The 25,524-nt window shown below is 39.6% G+C and overlaps 1 protein-coding gene across 1 annotated transcript in view; it reads right to left on the bottom strand.

Annotated features, from left to right (window-relative positions):
- Window positions 1-25,524, bottom strand: part of LOC145995146 (lachesin-like) — a 99,498-nt gene that overhangs the window by 59,537 nt on the left and 14,437 nt on the right. Inside the window, exon 2 of the mRNA XM_083131692.1 lies at window positions 10,322-10,535. Within this exon, the coding sequence (XP_082987818.1) occupies window positions 10,322-10,535 (214 nt within the window). The remainder of the gene's footprint in view (window positions 1-10,321; window positions 10,536-25,524) is intronic.

Consider the following 25,524-nt stretch of genomic DNA (forward strand, 5'->3'; position numbering starts at 1 on the left):
TTTTCGGTCTTTCTTTTGGCATTCTGCTGTGAAATGATTATTTGCACATTTCACACATCTTGGTTGAGCCATGCATTGGCTCTGGGAATGCCCTATCCTCTGGCATCTGTGGCATTGCAGTATTCCTGGGGAGCGGTATGGCACCACTTTCATCTCATAATTCAGGATGTGATCTTGGCTGTAGATGTTTTGTGTTGTCTCTCCTTTGCTCAATGAGACTAGGTACAGTGGCATCGGTGTCTTGATGAAGGTCTTCGGGTCTCGTCTCTTCATCTGCTGAACTTGTTGTACTTTGTAGTTTTGCGCTGCTAGCTCTGTCTGTATTTCTTTCGTTGATAGGTCGATTGGCAAATGTCTGAGTACTACTTTGACCGGCCTCTCTCGACGTGGTTTGTCGGTGGCGTAGCTGAGCGAGTGCTCTTTGCAGTGATTGATGAGCTTGTTGTAAGCTGGTCTAGTGTTGGCTTGTATCTTCATTCCATCATGTAGAATTCGGATCTTGGCTTGTTTGTCATCTATTATCTTTGTAACCCAAGTGACAAATTGATGGCTTCTATCTGCGTTGTAGATGTAGACTGCTGTTATCTTGGCAGTCAGTCGATGAATTGTCTCTTCGTCATGATCTGAGAACGTTTGGTACGTGTTTGATGTGTCAATTAGCTTGGCTATCGGTGGTGTTCTAGCACGTACTGGCTTTTTAGGATGAATAAATGGTTCGTCCATGTCTTCTTCGTCGTCGAAAGAATTGCAGGGGTATTCCCTTTTCTTGGTTTGCATCTCGCTTGGAGTTTCTGGTTTTAGCTGTTCTTCCTTGGACTGTGACATGAAGTTTTCTTTCTTCCCTCTGGTAAGCTGGCCAGGACGTGGTGTTGATTGTGCCTGTTCTTTCTCTTGACGTTGTTTCTCTTCTTCTCGCTTCCTCTCTTCCTCCTTCTCTTTGTCTCTTATTTTCTTCCTGTCCTGCTTCCAGAGTTCATGGGCTTCTCTTTGTTCTTTGGTCAATGGCTTGTTTGAATTTCTTGGTCGGACGAAAGGCGGTCCGCCTCCTCGGCGTTGCTCGTAAACGTTTCTCTGCATCTGGTCTCCTCTCTTCTTGCTGCCCTTGGCAAACAATACGTCTGTTTACTTGCTGCAAGCTTGAGTAAATATTACACGGAGGATTGACTTCATCAGTGAGATATTTAATACCAGTATCTTACTTAAAGAGTGCTGGCGAATGAATACAATACATACATTTACTTTATAAGCTACATTTATGCATTATATTCTTTTAACTGCTTCTCATACACTGTAACGAGAGCAAAGAGGTCATGAAATATGCGAGTGCTTCTATAACGTTGGTGCTACTATCTAGTGGTAAGCTGTAAAATCATAAGTATTTCACTATTAACTTATATTTATGTACCTGTGTGTTGATTTGTTTTTTTTATTTCTTTTGTTGTATGTACTCTTAGGTAAATTGCGAAGGTGGTAATGCGTTGAGATGAGATAGATGAAGGGACAAATACAGTTGAATGACATAATACAATCCCAAACAGAGGATGTAGGTCCAGAGGCGAATAGTGTTGAATCCAGTCACTTTCCTCCGGGGTGATGTCACTTCACGGCGGGGTGGATGTCATAGGCATCAAATTATAATACTATTAAAAACAATACCAATATTCTAAAATTGTCCCTTACTTTTGATATGTAATTAAATTAAGTGTAAATTTCGACTTGACTGCACAAGCACGTCACCACCATTCTACAGCAAATTTTGACTGACTAACCGTTAAAATAGCTGCAACAAGTAGAAATTCGTTATCACAATAGCAGCGCACATTACACCAGCCCTACCGCTTTATGAGTGTCCATTATTGAGTTTCAATGAAATTGAGCTTTATTGTAGGCCTGTACTAGTAGTTAGCGTATTTAACTTCGTTCATTATTTTGACTTTTAATTATAGGGAATACTGAATCAGTCCTTATTATTACCATAAAGCTAAAAAATTACATTCTACGTTTAATTAAAGTGAATGAAAGAAAGCCATATTGAATATGGTTGTCAAATTTCTTAGCCATTGTCCGAATGCCCTGCCAGGTTATTGTATTTTTCGTGGTGGAAGGCTTTTCTATTTCTGGAGGGGATTACAACCCCGGGGCCACCCCCTGAATTCATCACTGGACGCCAGAGTCTTTTTTTTATGCAGATGGTTACTACGTAGGATATAGATTGACATTTGAGTGACTTATAGATGGCCACGCATTACAACTGCTGTGTGTGTGTGCGCGCGTTCGTGTACGCAAATACTCATTAAAGGGTCTGTTAGTGACCAACTCATACGAACCTAATTACTTGAAACCATTTCAACATTATCCCTAACCGTGGCCTACGGTGCCAGGCTTTGGGCTCGGGTTACGGGACATGCGTTGGTTATAGTCTCCCGGGGGTGGGGGTGGGGGTGCGTAAAAACGTTTCTCCCGAGATTTAGGCCATTGTACGAGACTGGTACCGAATCCCCATCGTGAGGAATTTGGGTCACGGAAACCTACAAAATAACGACTGAGGGTTCGTCGATCTGACCACGCGTCACCCCGAAACTGGTTGGATGATCGCCCACCTCTGCTGAGGCAATAGGTAGGTAGACTCTGACCCTCGCGCTGTTTCGCCACGGATTATACCTTAATATTGCGTGTACGACGAAGCTGACTTTAGTTGATACACGAAAGTATAGCGACTTCTGCAGTATATTACTCATGATTCGTTACAGAATATATGTTAGAGGAACGAAAAATGTCTTCTAAATGTTTGCAACTTACAAGCGACGTTATCTAAGTGTCCCCTTCCGATTTTAATGAAACTTGGCAGGTGTATAGAAGGGCCCAAAGGAAGAAATGCGTGTTTTTTTGTTTCGGCTAAAAAACTGTTCTAGGAGGCAAAACCCCTCTCAAATGTCAAGATGAGGACAAATTGAAGTGGGGATCTGACCCGTGTGTCCCCCTCCTATTTCCATGAAACTTGGCAGGTGTATAGAGGGAGACAAAGGAAGAAATACGTGTTTTTGTGTTTCAGCTAAAAAAAACTGTTTTAGGGGGCAACCCACCCCCTCAAATGTCAAGATGAAGAGAAATTGAAGTAAGGATCTGACCCCGAAACCACGTAAATATGGCATAGGAAGAAACAGGGGACATAGGGCACCTCTATACACCTGCCAAATATCATGGAAATCGGAAGGGGGCACAGGGGTCAGATCCTCACTTCAATTTGTCTCTCATCTTGACATTTGAGGGGGGTTTTGCCCCCTAAAACAGTTTTTTTTAGCTGAAACTAAGAAACACGAATTTCTTCCTTTGGGCCCCTCTATACACCTTCCAAGTTTCATGGAAATCGGAGGGGGACACTTAGAAAACCTCCCTTGTTAGTGAAGAACACACTTGCAATTTTGTTTACAAAACAAACGAAATGTATTGTCCTTCCCCTAGCTTTACATAATAAACTCTTAATGTGTGCTCATTGTACCATCTCATCTGTGTAGTGTTATTATCGAGAATTTGCGGAGAATTACCATTATACCTCGTTGATGGCAACGTACTAAATGTACGACATACCTTTGTTCATAGCCCGGGGGATCCAACCTGAATCTATAGGCGAGATGCATTAGACTAGACCGGAAGCGTTTGCCGAGGTATCGCAGCAGGAGTGCAACAATCCACAAAAGCACATTGTTGCCCTGCGCTCCCTCTGGTGATAGGAAGAGCAAACACCCTCCTCCTCTGAGCAGAAGGTGCTCACTTAGGCAACCTTCCCCGCAATGGATCTATCAACAGCCTCAAGAAATAATAACACGGATTTGCAGAAGGAATTGAACCCGATGTTCTCCTGTGTTTACATTCGTCTGGTGGTTGCGGGTTAGGGGAAAGGAACGGTTGGAGGGGGAGGAGGGGCTTTCCCCAGCATCCTCGCTCAGGAGCATCCGCGATTGTTATTCAGATCACGCCAAGAGATTCAGCGAACCGTTGGATCTCTTGAAGTGAGACCGTTCTTCTGTGGCTCCTCCCTTCTTGGAGCAGAAATGGGGAGGGGGAGGGGGGTGAAGACAGACGAAGAAAGGGTGCGACTCGTTGACGAATTATCTTCAAGATAAACAGAGAAACTGAGATGATTCATTAAAATATTAAATTGTCTGTAGCCCCTGCAAGCCCTCACGTTTTATCTAGGATATCCCTGATGACGCAGTGGTAACATCGTCGCCTTGTAATCAAGCGGTTCCGCTTTCGGTACCCGGCGCATCTCGCTTTAAATTGTAGGTCCAGTCCTACTTTACAAACCCAGCGTTTTATCTAGTTGGTACAATTCAGCGCGTGCCATAACCCATAAGGTTCACTTATTTAAAACTGACTGATTTGGTTTCTCAATTGCCTTCCAATTGAACAAAAATGCCCTCTAAGAGAACCAAAGGAATGGTGGTCAGATATGGTGAAAGACGAAGATATGGACGATATGTCTCACGGTGTGAGGTTGGTTGTGATCTTTTCCATTCTTCGTGAATGTGAATTGTTTGCTGACTAAGTGTTGGTGTTTAGCCAGTCCCTCTTAATAGAGTACATCCTGACCAGAATTGACGAACAGGAAAAGAGTTAAACGTGAAAGTTCTGACAGTGAAGAAGAGCTTTCTGAAGATGATGATGACGCTATCCTGCCATTTTTGCCTAATCACGAATATGAGAATGAGTGATGATATGATGAAGCTGATGAAGGGACATTCACATGCTGGTATTCGAACCCGAGATACCTGGTGTCGTAGCGCGCAGTTCTAACCACTTGGCCACGGAGGTTGGCTCAGGAGAACACGAAGCACGATTAACACCCAAATGATTCTACCTCCATTCTAAATCCACTCCCGGATAGAAACATGCTACATAAGAATACCCACAGGAGCTTCCTTGCTTGACACACTTATACGTAGAAACGGTTTATGCTTGTTTGAGTGCATGTTGGTTCCTACAAAAACGTAAACTCCTCTTAGGATACAATTACCCTTCCTTGTGAACTCCTTAAGACACACTTCTGCGTGTCTAATGAGGTCATTTGTTTTGAAATTGCACTCTACGTGCATTTTATGAGCGTCCTCCCATCCCCCATGCGCTGCCAATCGGCTGAAGGGATGGGAAATGAGAGGAAAGGCAGACGAAGAAGACGCTTCAAAGCCTGGAGGCAAGAAGTGACGAGAGTAGGTGAGGGAAGGTAGTGTGTCTTGGATTATGGCCAAGAGAGCATAGAAGAGACGAAAGTGACGGTGAGCTGATATAATTGAAAACGTGCTCACAATTGTTTGCTTCGGCCATCCATTTCGGACTAATCCATGGTCTGTCTCTTTCCCTCGAAGTCTCTCTCTTCATCCACGTCATTTCCTCTCTCTCTGGGTTCACGTGTCCCTTTCCACGTATTCCTCTTTCTCTCTTTACACATTCCTTTTTCTTCTTTCCATGACCCCACTCTCTTTTTCAAAATCTTTCTTTCTCTCCAACCACGTCTCTCTTTCGTCGTCGTTTTCTTTCCATGTCCTCTCTCTCTCTCTATCTCTCTCCAAGGCTCTTCCATTCAATTCATTTTCTCTTTCTATTACTTCGTCTTTGACTTTCATCCCATGTTCTTCTCTTTATATCTTTCCAGATACTTTTTTTCGGGCCCCCCTCTCTCTCTCTTACCACGTCTTTCTCTTCCTTTCCAAGCCCTCCACTCTCTCTCTTTTTCCTCATCTTTGTCTCTATTCTCGCGTCCTTCTCTTTCCCTTTTTCCACGTACTTTTTCCATGCCCGTCTTTCTCTTGTTTCACATCTATCTTTTCGCTTTCTTCTCTTTCTTTGCCATTCTCGCTCTCATTCCTCTACGAATTTGCATGTATGTGTGATATAAGGTTAAAGATAGTAGAAACAAAACAAAATTTTCCAGAAGCCTCAGGCCAAATCAAAATTGTTCTTACGTTCTTGTGTGCGACACGTCCTCCAATGAAATGTGCCCCTTTCAGGAATCGAACCCAGGATTCTAGCAATGCAATTCGACAGCCATAGTAGTTATTACAGTGGTTCTCAACCTTCGTAAGCCTGGCTCCCTATAAATTTGTTCTTTTCAAAGTCGATGCGCCGATTCCAACAATTTTATTAGTAAATGGCTTTCTGGTTTCTTAAACTTTGTACGTTAATTAACATGTACCCTTGACGTTTAATATTATTAAATAAATTATGACAATCATAGACAGTACTAGTTCGATTATGTCTAGGCTTCTTGACAAATATAAAATTTAGTTTAAGTTAGTTAACATCGGCTAATTCTAATGGAATCTTTTAGTTTCTTCTGGCTAATATCATTAAATTAATTTTGTAAGTGCCGATCTTCGTTGGCATGTTCCATTTCGGACACCGAAAAAATCAAATTAATCAGAATGTTTGCACTTCAATATATTTGCAAATGAAAATTGCTGCGCAAACTAAAGTGACTGTGGTGGCTGTTAATCAACCTTCAAATGTAGAGGTGGGTATCAACCCCCCCCCCTCCCCAGGTTAGATCGTTTGATCGCTCACCGCCACTGTTGCGAAAGCATTTCCTCTTATCGGAGTGGAACTCAAGTGGTTGCCAGCTCTGGCTGCAAGTTGTAAACTTCAGGAGAACCCCTCACGGCCCTCTATAATTTACGCCAGGGCGTCCCCGCTGTTGATTAACACAGTTATTGCACTTAATATACTTTGATTTTTTAATTTTGATTTTACAGTTTTGGGTACGTCAGCACTTAGGCTATTTTGAACCAGTCACATTATACGGGGTGCAGCCCCTTATCGTTACAAATAACAACTCCAGCGTTGCATAAATAAAATTCTTAAATATTCTGACTTCCGTTAAAAGCTTAGGCTGTAAAGGAACACTCAGCACACACAAGGACAAAAAACAGGACACCACACAGAATTATAGTGGCCATAGTGCCAGTCGCCAGAGCCTCGTTCGCCTGCAAAATGCAGTTCAATGTGTACTACGTGGAAGTGAGGTTGACTTTTGGGCGCCTACGTGGAAGGTCACCACCACTGAATATACTCGACGGAATGTCATTACATTAACTATCACCTAGAAGATTACATCGCGTGAAGTGACAAAACAGCAAGTATAGCTTATGCCATATTCGCAGTGGCTTACGCAAGGGGGGGTTACCGGGTTTAAACCCTCCCCTTGAGCTTTTGATATATTACGGAAAATGCTGTAGGAAAAATAAAAATGGCTAATTTATCACAGTCAAAGATGTGCGACCGTAATAATAATAATGATAATAATAATTTGAATTATTATTCCCATGCAGCATGGAGAAAAGCACAACATTCCAAACACACGCATATTTAATAGTGAATGCCTTGAAAATATACACGAGTTCTTGAAACTTAAATATGAGGGCAACTTTGATTTAAAAGGAAAAGGTTGTTTTGTATATCAGCTGCAACAATGTTCAACGAACATGTATTTCTTTCTGTGAACAATGAGCCTTAACTAAATAAAGTTATTGGTTCGTTGTAAGCTGCTCATCTAGACAAGAATAAACAATCACCGGTCCGCCTTTCCATTGTTTGCAATCTACATTCCATAGTAGATTTTGAGAGCGGTATTGGCGTGTTTCTCATAAATCTTTACAGTGTAGTTTGGGATCCGTCGATATGTCTAAACAATCTAAGAGGCCACGAAGTTCAATTTTGCAATATTTTTTTTCAAAACGTCGCGCAGTGACTCTCGAGAGAAATGTGAAAATTCCTTGCTTCGTTGCAGTGTGCCGACATTATGCGGTACTGATTTTGCATCCCCTTGTGAATTCTCAAGTGATGCTAAGTCTCCATCCACATCATTAAATAATGTTGAAGAAGTGCTTTGTGAATCACCTAGAAGTTTGGTTTGAGTTGGTGTTTTAAGTCCACTTTATGCACAGTAGGGCTAATCGGGACTGGGCCTACAGTTTAAAGTGGGATCCGAACCACTATGTGCCTCCACCGGGTATCGAACCGGGACCCCTTGATTACAAGGCGACGACGCAACCACTGCGCCATCGGGGAGACCCAAATTACCTAGAAGTGATAAATGTGTTGGAATGTCTACAAACTTACTTTTGAACGCGAACATAAGATCAGTGGAATTCAGCAATATGTATTCTCGCCCCTCGTCCTCCTCCGTGGCCGTGCGTTCTAAAGCACCTTGCTTTGGACGGCGGCTGCGGGACGGCATGGGTTCGATCCCGGGTTCAGCCTCCGGGAATTTTCGGCTCTGTGTATAGGGCCGGTGGCAACCCACCATCGTTAGGAAATTGGGGAGCTCCGAGTGAGTGAGCGTAATCCGGTCGCGAAGTCCTACAACGGCTGGGGGTCGGTCGGGCCGACCACACGTTCCCCTATAGTCTGGCTGCAGATATCCACGCCCCCTTGGAGACCCGCGTGGGAGGGAGGCCAGCAGTCGGTAGGTAAGCCTTGGCGCAATATTGGGCTGTAGCGCTATAGGGTTAAAATTCTCGCGCCTCATCATCATCCTGGGTGAATTACATGGGTAAAAGGTAATGTAAATTTTCCCGTGCATATAGCACCATGCCATGATGGCACATGTAGTGGTGTGGTGGGGCCCAACACATTCTCGATCTCAGCCATTTTGCGGGTGATGTGATCAGCACCTTTATCCTCCAGGGTTGCTCTCAGGTACCCATTGATATGCAGCTGGGTGCGGGGACAAGGCTGAAAAAATTCAAACCAATTTCGCAAATCGAAATCTGATGTGCCGCAAGGTTGTGAGACTAGATCACCGCGATTATTTCAATTTATTTAATATATTTCCTTGTTTTTATGAATTTTCTTCACACTTAAAATGTCTCACCTATCATATACAAATAATCGTTGACTAGACAATAATTTAGTAAGAAATAAACAAAAATGCTCCTAGAATTTGTTAACAATCGAATGACTAGAAAGTAATTTTGTTATATTGCTTTCATAAATATATTTATGTAGATCTCTACTACTTAATAACAGTAGTGATATTAGTAGTAACAGCAGCTGCATTAGTATTATTATTAGTAGTAATTAAACTAATTAATAAATTATGAGTATTATTAATGAATTAAAGCATAATAAATAAATGCTAATGTGAATTTGGAGAAAGTTTTAGAAATACCCCCCCGCTTGATGAAATCCTACGTACGCTACTGCATACTGCCCTGAAGTATTATGAGGCTAATGCCTTTTCACCCTCAGAAGAGACAGGCCTCTGCTCTCCAAGTGGGCAGTTCTCTCCAAAAAATTAACTTTGGACGCAAGAAGACCTCATCATCTGCCAGGTGCTCTCTCAGGAGGCAACCCTTTCCGTAACACAACGGCGGCACCCCGTGAATCATAAGGACGACACGAAAAGGAGATAGAGGAGTATTCAGACGAGAAATTGGCCGAGGGAGATGCGAAATAACCAAGATTTATGTTGTGTCTGGGAATTCCCGATATTCCATTCATCTTCATTTTCTAGGGGATCTCTTTAACGAGCCATCACAAGGAGATCTAGTAACTCGGCTTAGGGGGGGGAGTCAAGGGGCTCTCTCTCTCTGCTTGCCAGTGGGGGTGTGTGGAGGGCAGCGGCTTCAACGTGCCGGTTTTTGCAGTTGCCTGCAAAGGGAAATTGTGGTGCTCGCCGGTTACCATGATGAAACCACTGAAGTCGCTTCGGTGGACGAGGACGTTGAGTTCTGGCCTAACTACGGTTCCAGGTTCGAGTTCTGGCGTGTACATGGGGGTTTCATTTAGGATGCCCCTGCACGAACTTCATCTACACCCTGTCTCTGTAATCTGTGGAGTATGGTCGGGCATAACGGTAGAAAAGGGGAGGAAGCGAGCGAGAGAAGCAAAGCAACGCGAGTTTCTGGTGGTTTCTCATTTCATGCACCCACGTACCCTCTCACGTTTCATTGGTCGAGCGCTTTCAGATACGTTTTCTCATTCTCTTGCTCCAGAAATTCCCGCGACAGAGTGTAGAATTTGCTGATTTTTGGGTAGCGGGCGTTTAACCCTTTAACCCTCCAATTAAAGAGTAGCGAAAGACCAACAGTTTGTAACATTTTAACACGTGATTCACTTCGTTATTATCTCAGTATTCTTTTTCGATTATCCTGTGTTTTTCGTGTTGAGACATTTAACATATGCTTATTGCAACACTGTCGTTTCACTATTCGTCGATAAGTTCACACGTATATTCTTCGTCCATATTACGTCACGCGCACAACGAAGTAAAAATTTCCCACTTTTCAGTTAAGGGCTAAGTTTTGTGACATTGGGTACTTACCGCTGACTCGTAGATAGACTTGTTTCACACGTGGCGGGTGCGTGGCTACTTGGCACTCGTAAAGGCCCTCGTCCCTCTTGTTCACGTACAAGATCTCCAGTCGCCAGTTATTCGGATACCGGTAATTGAGACTGAAACGCGAGTCGCTGCTGTAGGTCGTTCGTCCGACAGTCAGCAGGTGGATTGAATCCGATTTCCGGTGCAACCACGTGACCTGAAACAAGAAACCTTTCATCAATACAACAGAGATAATTGCAGAACAAGGATGGCATTTGTATATCACAAAGTCGCATTCACCTGATTGACAGTAATATGAGCCTCTTTCCGTAATCTATATAACAATATCAATTACAACACCATTAAGCCTTGTTCCATGATATGAAGTAGTTGTATTTGTGGTATTATAAACCCACGAAAGTATGAACCCCCCTCAAGCAGGTTTGGCTACACTTAAAACAAGCTCAACATGCCCATATGAGCTTTTTGCTCTAGTGTGGAACCCTGTCTAATCCAAGATTTTTGTAAAAATGCCCTCGGGAATTTCTCGGAAAGTATGACCCCCCTTAGATTGATGTGCCTATACTTATAAAAGGCACTTCTGTGAGATTGTTGTCCATAAATTTGTTAAAAATATGCCCCTCTTGGGGCCACACTTAAAACTAAGCCAAGCTGCTTATAAGAGCCACCTATACACACACCCATACATATTTACTTCCGGTTTAAGTTCAATTGGATACCAGGTTCAATTTGTTTATCTAATATTAAAACAATGTAATATGCAGAGACCCTCTAGAATTGCTCCGTGACCCTCTCATTTCTTACATCATAAACATATGATTTTTCCCCTATGAGAATAACACTACAAATGGTGTCATCAGGTAATGCCTCATGGAATTCACAGATAATTTTAATGTTTGTCCTGTCATTCACCACAACTTGTTTCCTTTTTGAAGTGTTGATTACAAACATGGGTCTCTGTGCTTTGAATTCATCTGGTGTGTAATACATGTCAGTATTGCCAGTAGTGACCCTCTTGAAAGCCGAAAATGCCTCATGTAATTTGAGGAAATCATCCTTGGAAATGTCTAAATTGTAATTTTCTCTAGGAAAGACCTCATTTCTGCCATTTTTAAGATAAATGTTCTTGATGTTGCAGTTATCAAATTTACTTGAATTTTTTTCCTGATTGTTGTGTCTTCCAGTCTGAAACAGTACCACTACAAAATCAGGCATGTCATATTGTATGCTGGAGAATGAATTTGTAGCATCAAATTCATAATAAGAACCAGATGCGGGCTTCTGTACAGATTGATATGTGTAAAATTGCAGAGGAATCTGTGGATTTTTTAGGATATCAGCTTTGTATTTAAGAGCATAACTGGCTTCATATTCAACAACCGGGATTCTTAACTCCATAGTCTGAATAATGCATTTGCCTGCATCTGGTAGGGTATTAGGCATAGCTTCTCCTGTAGAGTTTAAAGTGCTGTACCTCATCAAAGCATTGTTATCATTGGCAGCTCTTCTAAATGTGATTCTTAACCCACCCTTCCACATAATATCTTTGTAATCTGAAAAGAATCCTGGCAACAGGCGCATAGGGAACAGCACAGTGTGGTTTTTAGATAATATTTTCTCACCAGCCTCAAATCCACCTATTCTGTAGTAAGAAGCCTCGGTTTTGGATAATTTTAGTGTGGCCAAAGCCGTGGAGGTAATGCCGGGATAATCTATTCTGTTTATAACAACGCCATGCTTTCTGATCTCAATTTCAGAGAACAGATGTGGCACAAAATTGTCTACAAGTCTTATATTTGAATTTGCCGGATAATCTGTTCCATCGAGCTTTACAACATCAAATTTGATGTATAGATCTGCTCTGTGAGGGTGTATAAAGCCATCCCCTACATCAAGATCAACCTCAATTTCTGTGTTGGGTTGATTTAAATTTGCAAATGTCCTCCTGTTTGGGGGGAATGATTGCAGCTCATAACTCTCAATATTTTCCATTGTATGTATTTTTATTTAAATGTTAATCTCTATGATTGCAGTTGTTGTGGCTCCAGCAAAATCAACTAATTCTTCTTTTTCATTAGTGACCATCAATTCAATATAATCTATTCTATTATGGCACACAGGAAAATATAATGTTGGGGATGGATTGTAGATGATGGGCTCCATGAATTCAGAATTAGGTTTAAATGTTGCAATGATGCCGGTTTGTTTGTGAGTGCCTATGCCATTTGATTTGGTGATCATACCCTCAGCAACATTACAGTGAATATTCAGAGTCTCTATGGCTAAGAATTTAGGTATATTCATAGCAGTGTGTTTGATGCCTGGTTCAAGTTTTGTGTTGTTCTCAAAGCCTAGCAGCTCTCCTATAGTACCCAGATCCACTGTTTCTGTAGCAGATACAATCTCTACTCTGTGAGTGACAGAATTTTGACTTAACACTACACCTCTGGGTAATTGAGCATTTAGAGTGGACAGATTATACTGCCCTGGAGTGATGACAATTTTTTGATCCCCTACTGCAATTGTGTTGTTGTGGTGTGTAATATTTGGGATCAGGTACATGCCGTAAAATGCTCTGAGAGCTATTGTTTTGGGATACACTATGTCATCATGCAATTTGAGTTTCAATATTGAATTTTGGCTGGTGAGATGGAATACCCCCATGATGTTTTAAATACCACAAGGCTTTTTGAAAATCTTCAATTGATGGTTTATTTATTTGAGACATATATCTGAGAACAGATAAACACAAATGTCCGCAATTAACATCTTTGAAGTTTTGAACACGGGCATTATTGTAATAAAGATTAGCTGATTTTAGATATTGTACTAAATTTTCAGGTGGAATACCTCCAAATGAATCAAACACAAATGCCTCATTTTTTAAATATTTAAGATAGCAAATCCAGTGAGTGCCCTGATTTTTGAACTTATCCAAATTAACAATGCCACACTCTTTGTTGAGTGGTTGCTCTGGCAAAGAATCAGACATGTACACACCTCTAAAATGTTTGATGCCCAGTGGCTTGATTAAAGCTTCAATATCTTGGTTTGTAAGCGGCTCTTGTTTTTTTTAAACTTATTCATGGCTCTCTTAACACCTTTGCCTTGTTTCTCCATGGCCAGGTTATGGCGCCTCTGCTCATCTAATTCTGCCCTATTTTTCTTGGCATCTATTACTGTTTTTGCTATGGCGGCTGATCCCCCAGCCAAGCTCCCAACAGCCCCGAGAGCAGCTAAGATGGCAGGGATGGTAAATATAAATCCCCCCACATGTGATTTTTTCTAGATTGTTGTAATTTTTTTAATTGGGGGGTACTAAGTAACAATTTCATACCATGCCCTTTTGCAATACAAGAATTTTTTTTCTTGCGCTGTTTTTTGGTCAAAAGGCTATCAATAGTTTTAAGAGATTTGAGACCTGCATAAGGTATTTGATACATAACACCCTTGGCCTTCATTGTAGGTTTATTATATATATATATTCACAACCCCCACCCCAGTTTTTGTTTGGTGCTCATAGCTATGGTGGTTCCCAATGCTGCTATTTTTTCACTCAAAGAAGCATCTTTGCTTACAAATCTGCCAAATGCAGCCTCTTCTAATTTCTTGTCTGCAACATGTCTCTTGTCAAGATCAGAATGTGTGTTGTATGCTATGTCATGGTCTCTACAAGCAGCATCGAGGGGATTAACACCAGGATCACCTCTGTTTAATCTATGGTCCAATTTTGTGCCTGGACCACAATACTGATAGCCTGGAATGTGTAGTTCAAATGGCAGCTTGTTTATAATGTCATTAACCAGCCCCCGACCCTCAGAGATATTCCAAAATTTAGGGGGTAGAGTATTAATAATTTTTATAAGATATCCAATCCCCTTAGTGTCATTCACTATAAAATTAGACAATTTGGTGCTTATCATGTCCATAATTCCAACCTTTTCATTGTAAAAATTGTGGTTCCCAGCATTTTCCTCCCCAGCTATCACCAATAACCTATCTACAAGTTTCCTGACATCATCAACCCAGACAAATTCTTTAGGCAGGGTGTTGTATTGTTTGATTCCACTGCCAGTCTTGATCTGTGACCATATGGGCTTGATTAAATTATTGTATTTTGCCCCACTGCTAGACTTGACTCTTTTTTGTGTGGGATCATTGTTCTGGTATAGAGCATCTGATTTTATTAATATTTCTTTGTAATAATCATAATCTTGATCCGTATAGCTGCCAGGTCTCTTCCTAGTCATCAGTTCCCACAATCCAGGTGTGCCGGGGTACTTAACAAAAGCACCTTTTTCTCCGAGACGAGATTCTGAATAAACAATCAGATCATCTCCCATAAATGTTACTCTGAAATTGCCAATTCTATGTATGATGCTACCATCAGGCTCTGTGTCAGCATATAAGCCAAACACCTCATCTTTATTGTCTTTAGGTGTGGTTAAATATTTTTGAGCAAGAAGACCCAATTCAATAGGATCCTGAGTAGCTTCAATTCTTCGAGGAGCAATAGGACTAGGTGTATGAATACTGGAAAGTGGGGTGAATGGATAATCTAATATGTTTCTTGCAGCTACAGGTACAAGCTCTGTGATCAAATTTTGATTTTGCTCTGTAACAGTTTTGATATTCTTACCTAATTCACTAATAGCATCAATTACAGGCTGTTCTGCTTGTTTGTGTTTTTCATAAATTCCCCGGTTCTCTGATTTCCATCCCTTAAATCTTTTTACAAGATAATCTCTTAATTTAAGATCATCAATAATTGGCCTTTTCATGGTTATTTATTTATGTTTCAATGTCTAGAAAATTGTTGATTTTATTTCTGTATTTTCCAGTATTAGGTGTTCTTGTCATATCAATTGTGACAAACCCATAACTGTCCTGGTTCCAGCACCTGCTGCAAAATTTAGAAAAATCATTGTAGCTCAAGTCCCCACCTACATATTCATCATGTATGTGTTTGAGGTTGGTATGGTCTTGATGAAACACACATATAAAATTGCTGTTGTCTCGGATCAGTTGCTTCGGTATTTTTGAAAAAGTCTGTGCCAGGTAGAAGCAATCAATGTTTTTGTGTCGGCCCTGTGTAAAAAAGTTTCTAACCTTGTTTTGATTATCCAGTATAATGTCATCAAACACAACAACAGAATTATCGAGACATTCATGAAGTGGCTTAACATCTGGTTCAAAAGTGGCAATATCCAATCCATCATATAGCTTCATCAGCTGCTGATATTTTAATTGTTCCAAGCTCTTAGAGAAGATATACAAGTGCCTGTTTTTCCAGTCTAACCAGTTGGGTGCCAATAAAAAATTATCAACCATTAGTGTAGTTTTACCACAAGCAGATGGCCCAACAATAAGACATCTAATATTTTCAGGTAGCAATTTGCCATTTCTCTTAATCTGCTGTTCAGGTTCTGGCAGCCTTTTTATAACATCCCAGGTGCTCATATTATCACTTTGTCTGCATCGATCCAGCTGTGTTCTGGAAGTCCTAGCCATTTGACAAGTAACTTGTTGCCTTTTCTGCGGATGATTTTTTCTATGAGATATGTGTCAGGCTGTTTAGTTTTGCTGAGCTCTTGTTCATAGAATCTGCCTTTGAGAATTTCTCCTCGGTGATCCTTTATTATATATGTGTTAAGGGTCCCAGGTTTAACTTGAACCACTGTAAATAATTCAGAGCTCCAGTTTCTTGTAAAACCTCTTTTGAATAAGTGCTTATATTTGCTGATTCTTACTTGATCACCCACCTTGTATTTGGCCTTTCTTGTTGTTGGCTGGTATCTAGGATAATAAACAGTGCTGATCAATTTTTGCTCATCAGATGGAGTTACTTCAGAGGATTTCATGTTGATTGTGGAATGGACCGAGTTGTTATATTTATGTAGAAGTTCTGGAAGAATATTAATCCATTTATAATTACCTTGGAGGGTAAATTGTTTATACATAAGATTTTTTAAGGTTCTGTTGAATCTCTCTACAATTGAGGCCTTGAGGTCACTGTAACTCGAATAATGTTTTATTGCCTGGCTTTTAATAAATTGTTGAAACACAGAATTATAAAATTCTTTGCCATTATCTGTTTGCAAATAGCGCGGTGATCTTCCACTCTGATTGATAATTGTCCTGATGGCTTCTGTAACACATTTTCCAGTCTTGGATTTGAGTGGCACAGCCCAGGCAAATTTTGAAAATGTGTCTATTACAGTGAGTAGATACTTGTAGCCCTTGTTGATTTTGTCTAAGTTTTTCAACTGCCCACTTGACAACTCAATCAAGTCGCTCTGCCATAAATCATCTATGCCCTTTGTGACTACTGGGAGTCTCTTAAAATTATGTCGGGCTTGTCTGTGTAATTCATCAACAATAATTTGTCTAGACATAATATGAAAACAAGAATATTGCAACTATAGGGTGTTCAGCAGCTGATACTGCAGGATTTTCTAAATATAATTTGTCTCCAATATGTATTTTAAATTCCAAAGTGCCATCATCTTCAGTATAGGCTGTTTCTAATGTATTGGGATCTGTAAAATCCTCTAACTCTACACTGGTGATTTTGACTTTGTTGTCAGCATTTGTTATTGATAAGGTGGGGTAGTGGTGTGCCTGTGGTTGAAGCCAATATTTGATCTTGATTGGTCTCAGTGTGCCCCCAACAAAAAATTGGTAATAAAATTGTGCAGGGGACAGCATATATATTTTGCCTCCTGGTGTAAATGGAGAATCATATTCTTTGTTGGGGATGCTGTACAATTCAAGAATTACTGAATGTTTTGGATTCTCGATTATGCCTGTTATTTCCTTTTCTGCTGTGAGCAATCTGCTTGTTACAGATTCAAGGTGCTCATTGATGGTCCTAACAACATCATCATGGCCTGGCTTGATCTTTATGTCCACGACAAGTTTTTTGTATTGTTGCACAATCTCTTGTAGTTGGGTTGCAAAAACAGACAGGGCATTTGCTTGATTGGATTCCATGGTCCCTAGCTGTTGCTTGATATTAGCTACAATTTGTTGCAAATTTTCAACAATTGCCAATTTTGAATTTTGAGCAGTAAGATCATGGACCTGTCTTCTGATATCCTCAAACAGGGCATGCAGTTCATTAATATGTTGATTTGTTGGTAGAGTGGCCACTGTCTGAGTGAGATGTTTGATCTCTGCCTGGATATTCTTGATATCTTCTGATTTCAATATGCGATTCACTGCCCTCTTTATATTTTTAAGTTCCTGTGATGTAGGGAGATTTGATACTGTATTTTGCAAAAATTCAAGTGCCAATTTCACATTGTTTAATTCAGAAGCATCAGCCACATTTTGCATAGCATCTTGGAGCAGGGCTATATCTGCCTGAGAGGGTGTTGATTGTTGTAAAATTTCAAGCTTTGTTTGGATATCATCTATCAAGTGATGAAAATGAGATAGTTCAGATTCAGTGTCGAGGTTTTCAAGCTTTGTGATTTGGTGCTGGACACTGACAAGGGTATCTACAATCCCAGGCAATCTGGATTCTAGTACATTTGCCAAATCACTTTGCACTGCTGCTATTGTACCTTCAAGATGGGTTATGGAACTTTGAATTTTTCCAAAATCTTCGTATGTTTCAAGTTGCAGCTTAATATTTGCTACACTCCGAGTTATTGCATTCAAAGCATCAGAAGATGGCAAGTTGTTCATAAAATTTTCAAGTGTCTCAATTTTTTCTTTAACCTCGGCTATGGCATTGTTCAGAGGGTCCAGATTAGGTATTTGGAGTGATTGAATCTGTTCTTTTAGAGTGGAAATCACTAGATCAAAATCTTCTTGTGATTTTATGCTTTTGACAATTGTTTGGAGCTGTGCCTGGACATTATTAATCTGTTCTTCCAATTGTTGTTTCAATTGCTCAGAGTTGGTGGCCTGGGTCTTAAATTTGGCTTGAAGAGCTGCTACAGCTTCTTCTAAACTTTGAAAATTATCCAATGTGGCCAAATCAGTATATTTCTGAAGCAGCACTTTGAGTTCAGAATCAATTTTAAGAAGAGGGTCCATGCATTGTGATTGTAAGTTTGTAATTTCTAGTTGAAGACTGGCATTGAGTGTGGTTTGTAAAGCTTGTAAATCACTTCTTAATTTCTTGACTCTGACATCAAGCATCAGAATCTCATCACTGTGATCTTCATGTCTTGTATGGCCAAATATATCATTAGGCATTTTTGATTTAGTGGTTATTTATTATAGAGTATCTGATTCTTAATTCTATAAAAAAGGGTATAAGCTTATCATAGGATCCAGGGACCTCAATATATAAGCAGTCACCAGCAGAAACAGTATATACAGTGCCAGAAATCATGTTTGAGTGCTTAATTCTGTAAATATTTCTCCCTACTGAAATTTTAACATCACCCTCAGGGGTTGTAATAAATTGCAATTGCCCACCTACAGGTAATTGGTAATGATTTAACTTATTGTTAAATATGTACAATATTTTGCCTGTTTCATCATCAACATCTGTAAGTATGCTGTTCAGATGAATAATTAACAAGCCACTCAGTTTAGACAGCATATCAGGAGAGGGTTGTGGTGTTGGCAGCTCCATAATAGCCTGTTTTTTGAACCCAAATAAGTTCATAGGCATGTTTATTTATTTCAAATCATGCTCTGTGTTTGGGCATTGTTTCCCATTTTTCAAATCACAATGACCCCATGGTAGAGTATGTATGCCACATGATAAAATGCATCTCTTGTCATCATGTGGGTCCAGAGCCACTTTTCTTACAATATTGCTAGTCAAAAAGTGATCCGCACTCTGAATTCTGGATTCTGATGTTTTGATTGTGCTACATAATTTGATGCAATTTTTATAATCTTCAAATTCAAGATCTTTTTCCACAGTTACTTTGCCAATGCCCTTGGCCTTTTTTGCAGCAACACCACTACGTGTTTTAAAACTATACATCTTGGCACTTAACCCAGCAAATTCCACAATAACATCACCAAGTGTCTCATCTTTTAACTTGCCAGGCACCTTTTTGTTGTGGTGTTGAATTATTGTATGTTCACTGGTATCAAAATATTCAAGCAATTCAGGCTGTAACATATCTTGATAAACATCTTCTGTTTTAATATCAAGAATAAAACTATCCGTATCCATGTACATCAATTTTATATTATCACCATAAAAAGGTTTCAGCACATCATAATACAATGTTAACATATGTAATTTGGCCAATTCTAATATCACAGCCCCTACATAAATAGGTTTATCAAACTTAATCTTTGTTTTCTTCATGTTGAAAAGTGCCATGTGCTCATCATAAATTCTTCTATAATTGAAATTAGGCTTTGCAACCAATTTTTTGCTCAGGCTGGGGTCAGTAATTATTTTAACATCGGTATGTTTTCTGACATTTTCAATTGTTTTGCCATACACTGAATTCACCATCAATTTAAATAAAGATTTATCAAATTGGCTCTTTGCAGATGTTCGAAGCTCTGTGTTTGTATCAATGTATGGTTTCAACCATCTTGAGTGCCTGAACCTTAAGACTTTGCCAAGTTTGGTCACTTGGACACCATGTTTCATCAGGAACTGGAGGTTTTTGTAATATATGACATAACCCTGTTTCGGCTCTAGAGTCATCATGAGCTTCTTCTGTTTGGAGCCAGGTGAGCACTGAACCTCAGGAATTGGGGGCAGATCAGAAAATTTATTGTGCAAATCATCAGGAATTGTCAGATCAACCTCTAAGAAGAGGCCATAGTCACTGTCATCAAAGTCCTGAAGATCTTCAATATTAAAATCTTCAACCCATTCAAGCCCTGAATATGGCAGTTTTTGCATCATGGCATGACCATAGAGGCTGTTTGCATCTACATACACTATATAATTTGATGGCCGTGCTGGATCATGATTGGGAATATGCTTGTTATTTGCTCTGGCATATCTCTGGGAACATTGCACCATCCCTCCTCTTATACCTTTCTCCATAAACAGATACTTATTTTGATCTTGGATCAGATCCAATGGCTTTTTGGTGTTGAAAAACATTGCGGCCCATGCTAGGCCCGGGGCACTGAAAAAATACATTGGATCCAGTTTATAATTTTCCATGGAAGATTTTCTGAATGCCTGCAGTATATCAGCTAAGAGGGTCACATCAAGTTTCAAATATGCCTTGTGATAATCACCAAATGTCTGGCAATTTAAATTGTTCCACATCAATTGGGCATGGCGATAATCATCATCAGTGATTCCAGATCCTCTGATTTTGCTGTAAAACTCTTCTTGTGGTGGCAGGGAACACTCATCAAATTTAGAAAAATCTGTAACATAGTCATATGGATATACACTCTTTCGCCTAATTAATTTCAGGTCCTGATTTGGAAACAAGGCACGTGTGATTTTAAATTGATCATCAGATAATTGAGTGGCCAGTGTAGCCAGGCCAGCAGACAAAATTCTGTAAGAATCAAGAAATCTTATGTGAATAGGAACACCATTAACTTTAATTATTTTGCTAATAGCAATATATTTCTCATAATTTTCAGCTAAAATATTTAAATTCTGCTTCTCAAACCCCTCGTACCTGATCAGATGATGGAAATCATAATTGGATGCTCCATGGCAAAATATGGGGACAAATTTTGGTCTCTTGATCTTAATATTACAGCTATTACACAGGGCCATTAAGAATTTACCATCTGTATGAGAATGGTGTTTCACCTTGATATTTGTATCTGAAAATTCAGAATCACATACCGGGCATTTTTCTGCATTGTTGAAATCCTCAATCTGTTTCTCTGTTAAAGGCAACATGGGTTTTGATTTTAATAAGATGTTAGATGCTATGTCACGGCACTCATTTTCTATTCTATGTGCAAATATTTTGATGGCATCTGGTCCCAAGTATGAATCTTTTTTAGTAACAACACCATCCTGTACAATCACATAACAAAAACTGGAAGGTTCATGTAGCTGGTATGGTGTAATTGAAGATTCTTCAGGATCTGGATTGCAGAATGCAAGAGGCTTGAGATTTGATTCAAAATCACAGACAATATATGCTGGGTGTTCCAACAAGGCTTCAAACTTTTTGAATTCTGCATTTTCACTTGGATTAGGCATCACCATATGAACAGGTTTATGGTTGCCACAGTATTTCAGATGCTCAATTAACTTGTTTTTGGCAATTTCTGCATTTTTTTCACGAACCCCATTTACCATTTTTTGACCATCAAATACAGTTAAACATCTTCTGCACAACTTAAATATTCTATTAGATTTGTCAAGTTGTGTTCTGACTATAGCTTCAAGATTATGTATCAGAGTGTAATGATATGTGCCATCCCCTTCAATTAAGAGCAGATCAATTGGAATAGCAGATTCATCATCAATTGTACTGATTCTGAGAGGATCTATCAAGCAATTGTCACGGCCACTAGAACAAATAAATACATTAATAGATAATTGTTTGCCATTAATATGCTTGGCCTTTTTTTCAAATTTATCAATATTCTGAACAGACATTGGATATTCTAAACCCTCCATTGCATCGTCAAAAAGATGTTCATGTTGCTTGTAATAAGTTATTCTCTCAGGATGCCTTGAAACTGGAAACAAAGCAGCTAATATACACCACAAAAAGCATTTCTGGTCGGTATTTTCTATATTAACCACGGCTCTTCTGTTTTTAATATTATCAGGTAATGGCAGATATGTAGATCCTTGTAATGGGCTGAATTCAGAAATATTAACATATAACTTGTGTGGAGAGCCACATAGGCTCCATCCAGACTCTTTTGCCGCAAATTCAGAGTGTTTAATATTTAATTGATCTATCAAACTGCTTATTATTCTGTCTGAATTTGTATTTGAATATACCGGTACAGTTTCTGTTATGTGGGGCTGTGTAAATTTTGTGCCATTTGGTTTCTTATATTGTGTAAACAATTTGAAGGAGAGCTTATAAGAGCCATTTTGTTCATTAAGAATTGCCTGTACATCAGGATTTACACTGTTCAAAAAATTCTCAATGCCACATCTTGGCTCTGATACAAACCGATAATCTCTTAATTGGCTATTAAAACTGCTATGGATAGGTTCATAGCGTGGCTCCTTTGCTGCTCTGGCATTAAGAGGTGCTTCGTGCTTTCTTTTCAGACCAGATGTAGATGGTTGTGCTGATGACTGTGCAGAGCAAGTATCTTTATGTGTATATGTGAAGTATTGCATGCTGTATTTTCTATTGCATTTGGGGCAAATTTTTGTGGGAGTTCTGTATTTGTCTGGATTACAAATCTTTTGGTGCTTGGCCCAATTGGGGCTGGATATATTTTTATTGCACTGATTGCAATATTTTTGACTTGGCATTTTTGTTGTTGTTTATTATATACAATTTCCTGGGTTTCAAATCAAAATTCTATGCTGGATCAGTTGGGTTCAGCACTGTACTTTGTGTGTGTGTATGTGTGTATGTGTGTATACACTTAATATTTTTGGCTTTGGTATTTATATACAATTTCTTGGGATTCAAATCAAAACTCTATGCTGGATAAAAATATCAGTTGGGTTCAGCACTGTACTTTGTGTGTGTGTATGTGTGTATACACTTAATATTTTTGGCTTTGGTATTTATATACAATTTCTTGGGATTCAAATCAAAACTCTATGCTGGATAAAATATATCAGTTGGGTTCAGTGCAGACAAAAAAAACTGCATAGCTCTATGTCAATTAGTTCTTGAGATTTTGTATTTAGGAACCACTTTGGCCCCCCTGCCAAAAATTGGCTTTTATTGCATCAGTGTATATTGTCTCTATGACCTTACTTGGGTTATTCCGCCAAATTATATGCTTCAAGTCTCCTATACTTTGGTGGAGCCTGTTCAGGTTCTATCCCCCGCGATGTGGGTTCCACTGCCGATCCAGCAATGGTGAAGAATCTGCACTGTGCCCTGGCTTATATAGATTTACAGAGCCAATAGAAACACTGCTTATTTAAACCAATCAGAAAACACCACATCATCACATTATGTCATAACCATTTAATCAATTAATATTGCACAACATGATGCAATAGAAGTGGACCGGGAAGTAAATATGTATGGATGTGGGTGGGGTGGGTATGGTGGTGGGTGGGGTGGGTGGGGGTGCATTCAGAAACATGAGCTCTTCTCTAATATTTTTTACTGAGTACTTTCTTCTGAGCGTACATCCCGTTTTTCTGCTGAGCGTACATGCAATCCATACCGCAGCGCCGCTATACCCAGCGCGGCGGTGGAATTGTCCGGAACTAATTGTCAATAAGACTGCTGGAGCTTTGCTAATAAGAACCGCTGAAGGAAGGCAATAGAACTGCCGCACAAAATATTGATCCCACACGCCTCGGTGCTGGTGCCACTAGCGCCGCGTGAATCTGAGGAACTGCCCCGAATATTGATCCCACAACTCCGCGGCCTTCAGAGGCACTGACCTAGCACAAATACCTGCACAAATATGCATGTCCCAGAAGGCACTGACCTAATACCATGTATATTGACTCTAAATATGAATAGATTACAACAAACAAGCTGGATGTAACAAATATCAGATTTTGTATACAAAAATGCAAAATATCCCAGTTTCAATTCGATGTCATTCCCCATATCCTTGTATGCTTGCCCTATTATCACCTCTTTTGCTGTTGTGCTCAATTAATTTTCACAAATATGCAATTTTCTTGAAGAGGCCTAATAGAACAAGATACTGCGGTATGAGAAATATGTGAATTAAAGATATTTTAGCAATATACGACGTCTTAAGAAAGGCATATTCGGCTCCAAAGTACTTTGTCTAATGCTTACTACCATTCCCTATTACTGGCAAAAAGAGTTAAAAATATTGACATATTGAAAAAAATTGACTTGTTCCCAAGTGTTCACCGAGTTCAGACATTTGCACATAGATGGCCCTGTTGTTGTTGCTTATCAAATCTCTAAAACAGGCAAATTTTGTACAATTGGCAATACTGACATGTATTACACACCAGATGAATTCAAAGCACAGAGACCCATGTTTGTAATCAACACTTCAAAAAGAAAACAAGTTGTGGTGAATGACAGGACAAACATTAAAATTATCTGTGAATTCCATGAGGCATTACCTGATGACACCATTTGTAGTGTTATTCTCATAGGAGAAAAATCATATGTTTATGATGTAAGAAATGAGAGGGTCACAGAGCAATTCTAGAGGGTCTCTGCATATTACATTGTTTTAATATTAGATAAACAAATTGAACCTGGTATCCAATTGAACTTAAACCGGAAGTAAATATGTATGGGTGTGTGTATAGGTGGCTCTTATAAGCAGCTTGGCTTAGTTTTAAGTGTGGCCCCAAGAGGGGCATATTTTTAACAAATTTATGGACAACAATCTCACAGAAGTGCCTTTTATAAGTATAGGCACATCAATCTGAGGGGGGTCATACTTTCCGAGAAATTCCCGAGGGCATTTTTACAAAAATCTTGGATTAGACAGGGTTCCACACTAGAGCAAAAAGCTCATATGGGCATGTTGAGCTTGTTTTAAGTGTAGCCAAACCTGCTTGAGGGGGGTTCATACTTTCGTGGGTTTATAATACCACAAATACAACTACTATATGAAACACTCAATATGCTGATCAAGGCAGTAATTTATTTTATTATAAAACATAAACTAAACGTAACGTTTCAACCTTCTAGCAAGGTCTTCTTCAGACTCTGAACCAAGTACAAATGTAACAAGGTACACAACAGGACGATATATAAACACAAAAATACTCCCCTCCAGACTATTAGAAAGTAGTTATGGAACAATCTAGCAGGTGGCTTTTGCGCTTTTCTAAGCACCTTGCATATCTTTCCTGTGGTCTTCCCCATACTCCTTATTCCAAACCTCCTCTCTCTTTTTCTTTCTCTTCCTTTTTTTCTTTCTCTTCCTCTTTTTCTTTCTCTTCCAATTCTCCCCTGCCACTTTTCTTCCTTCTTCCGTTTATGTCCAGTATATCCTCCTTCTCATAGCCATTCTTTTCCAGCTGTTTCCATAGGCTATTTATTTTTCCTTCTTTTTCACATTCTTTCGTTCATTGGAAGAGAAAGAAAAAGAGGAAGAGAAAGAAAAAGAGAGGAGGTTTGGAATGAGTAGTATGGGGAAGACCACAGAAAAGATAT

This window comes from Lepisma saccharinum, chromosome 11, assembly GCF_977018435.1.
Source record: "Lepisma saccharinum chromosome 11, izLepSacc3.1, whole genome shotgun sequence".
NCBI lineage: Eukaryota > Metazoa > Arthropoda > Insecta > Zygentoma > Lepismatidae > Lepisma > Lepisma saccharinum.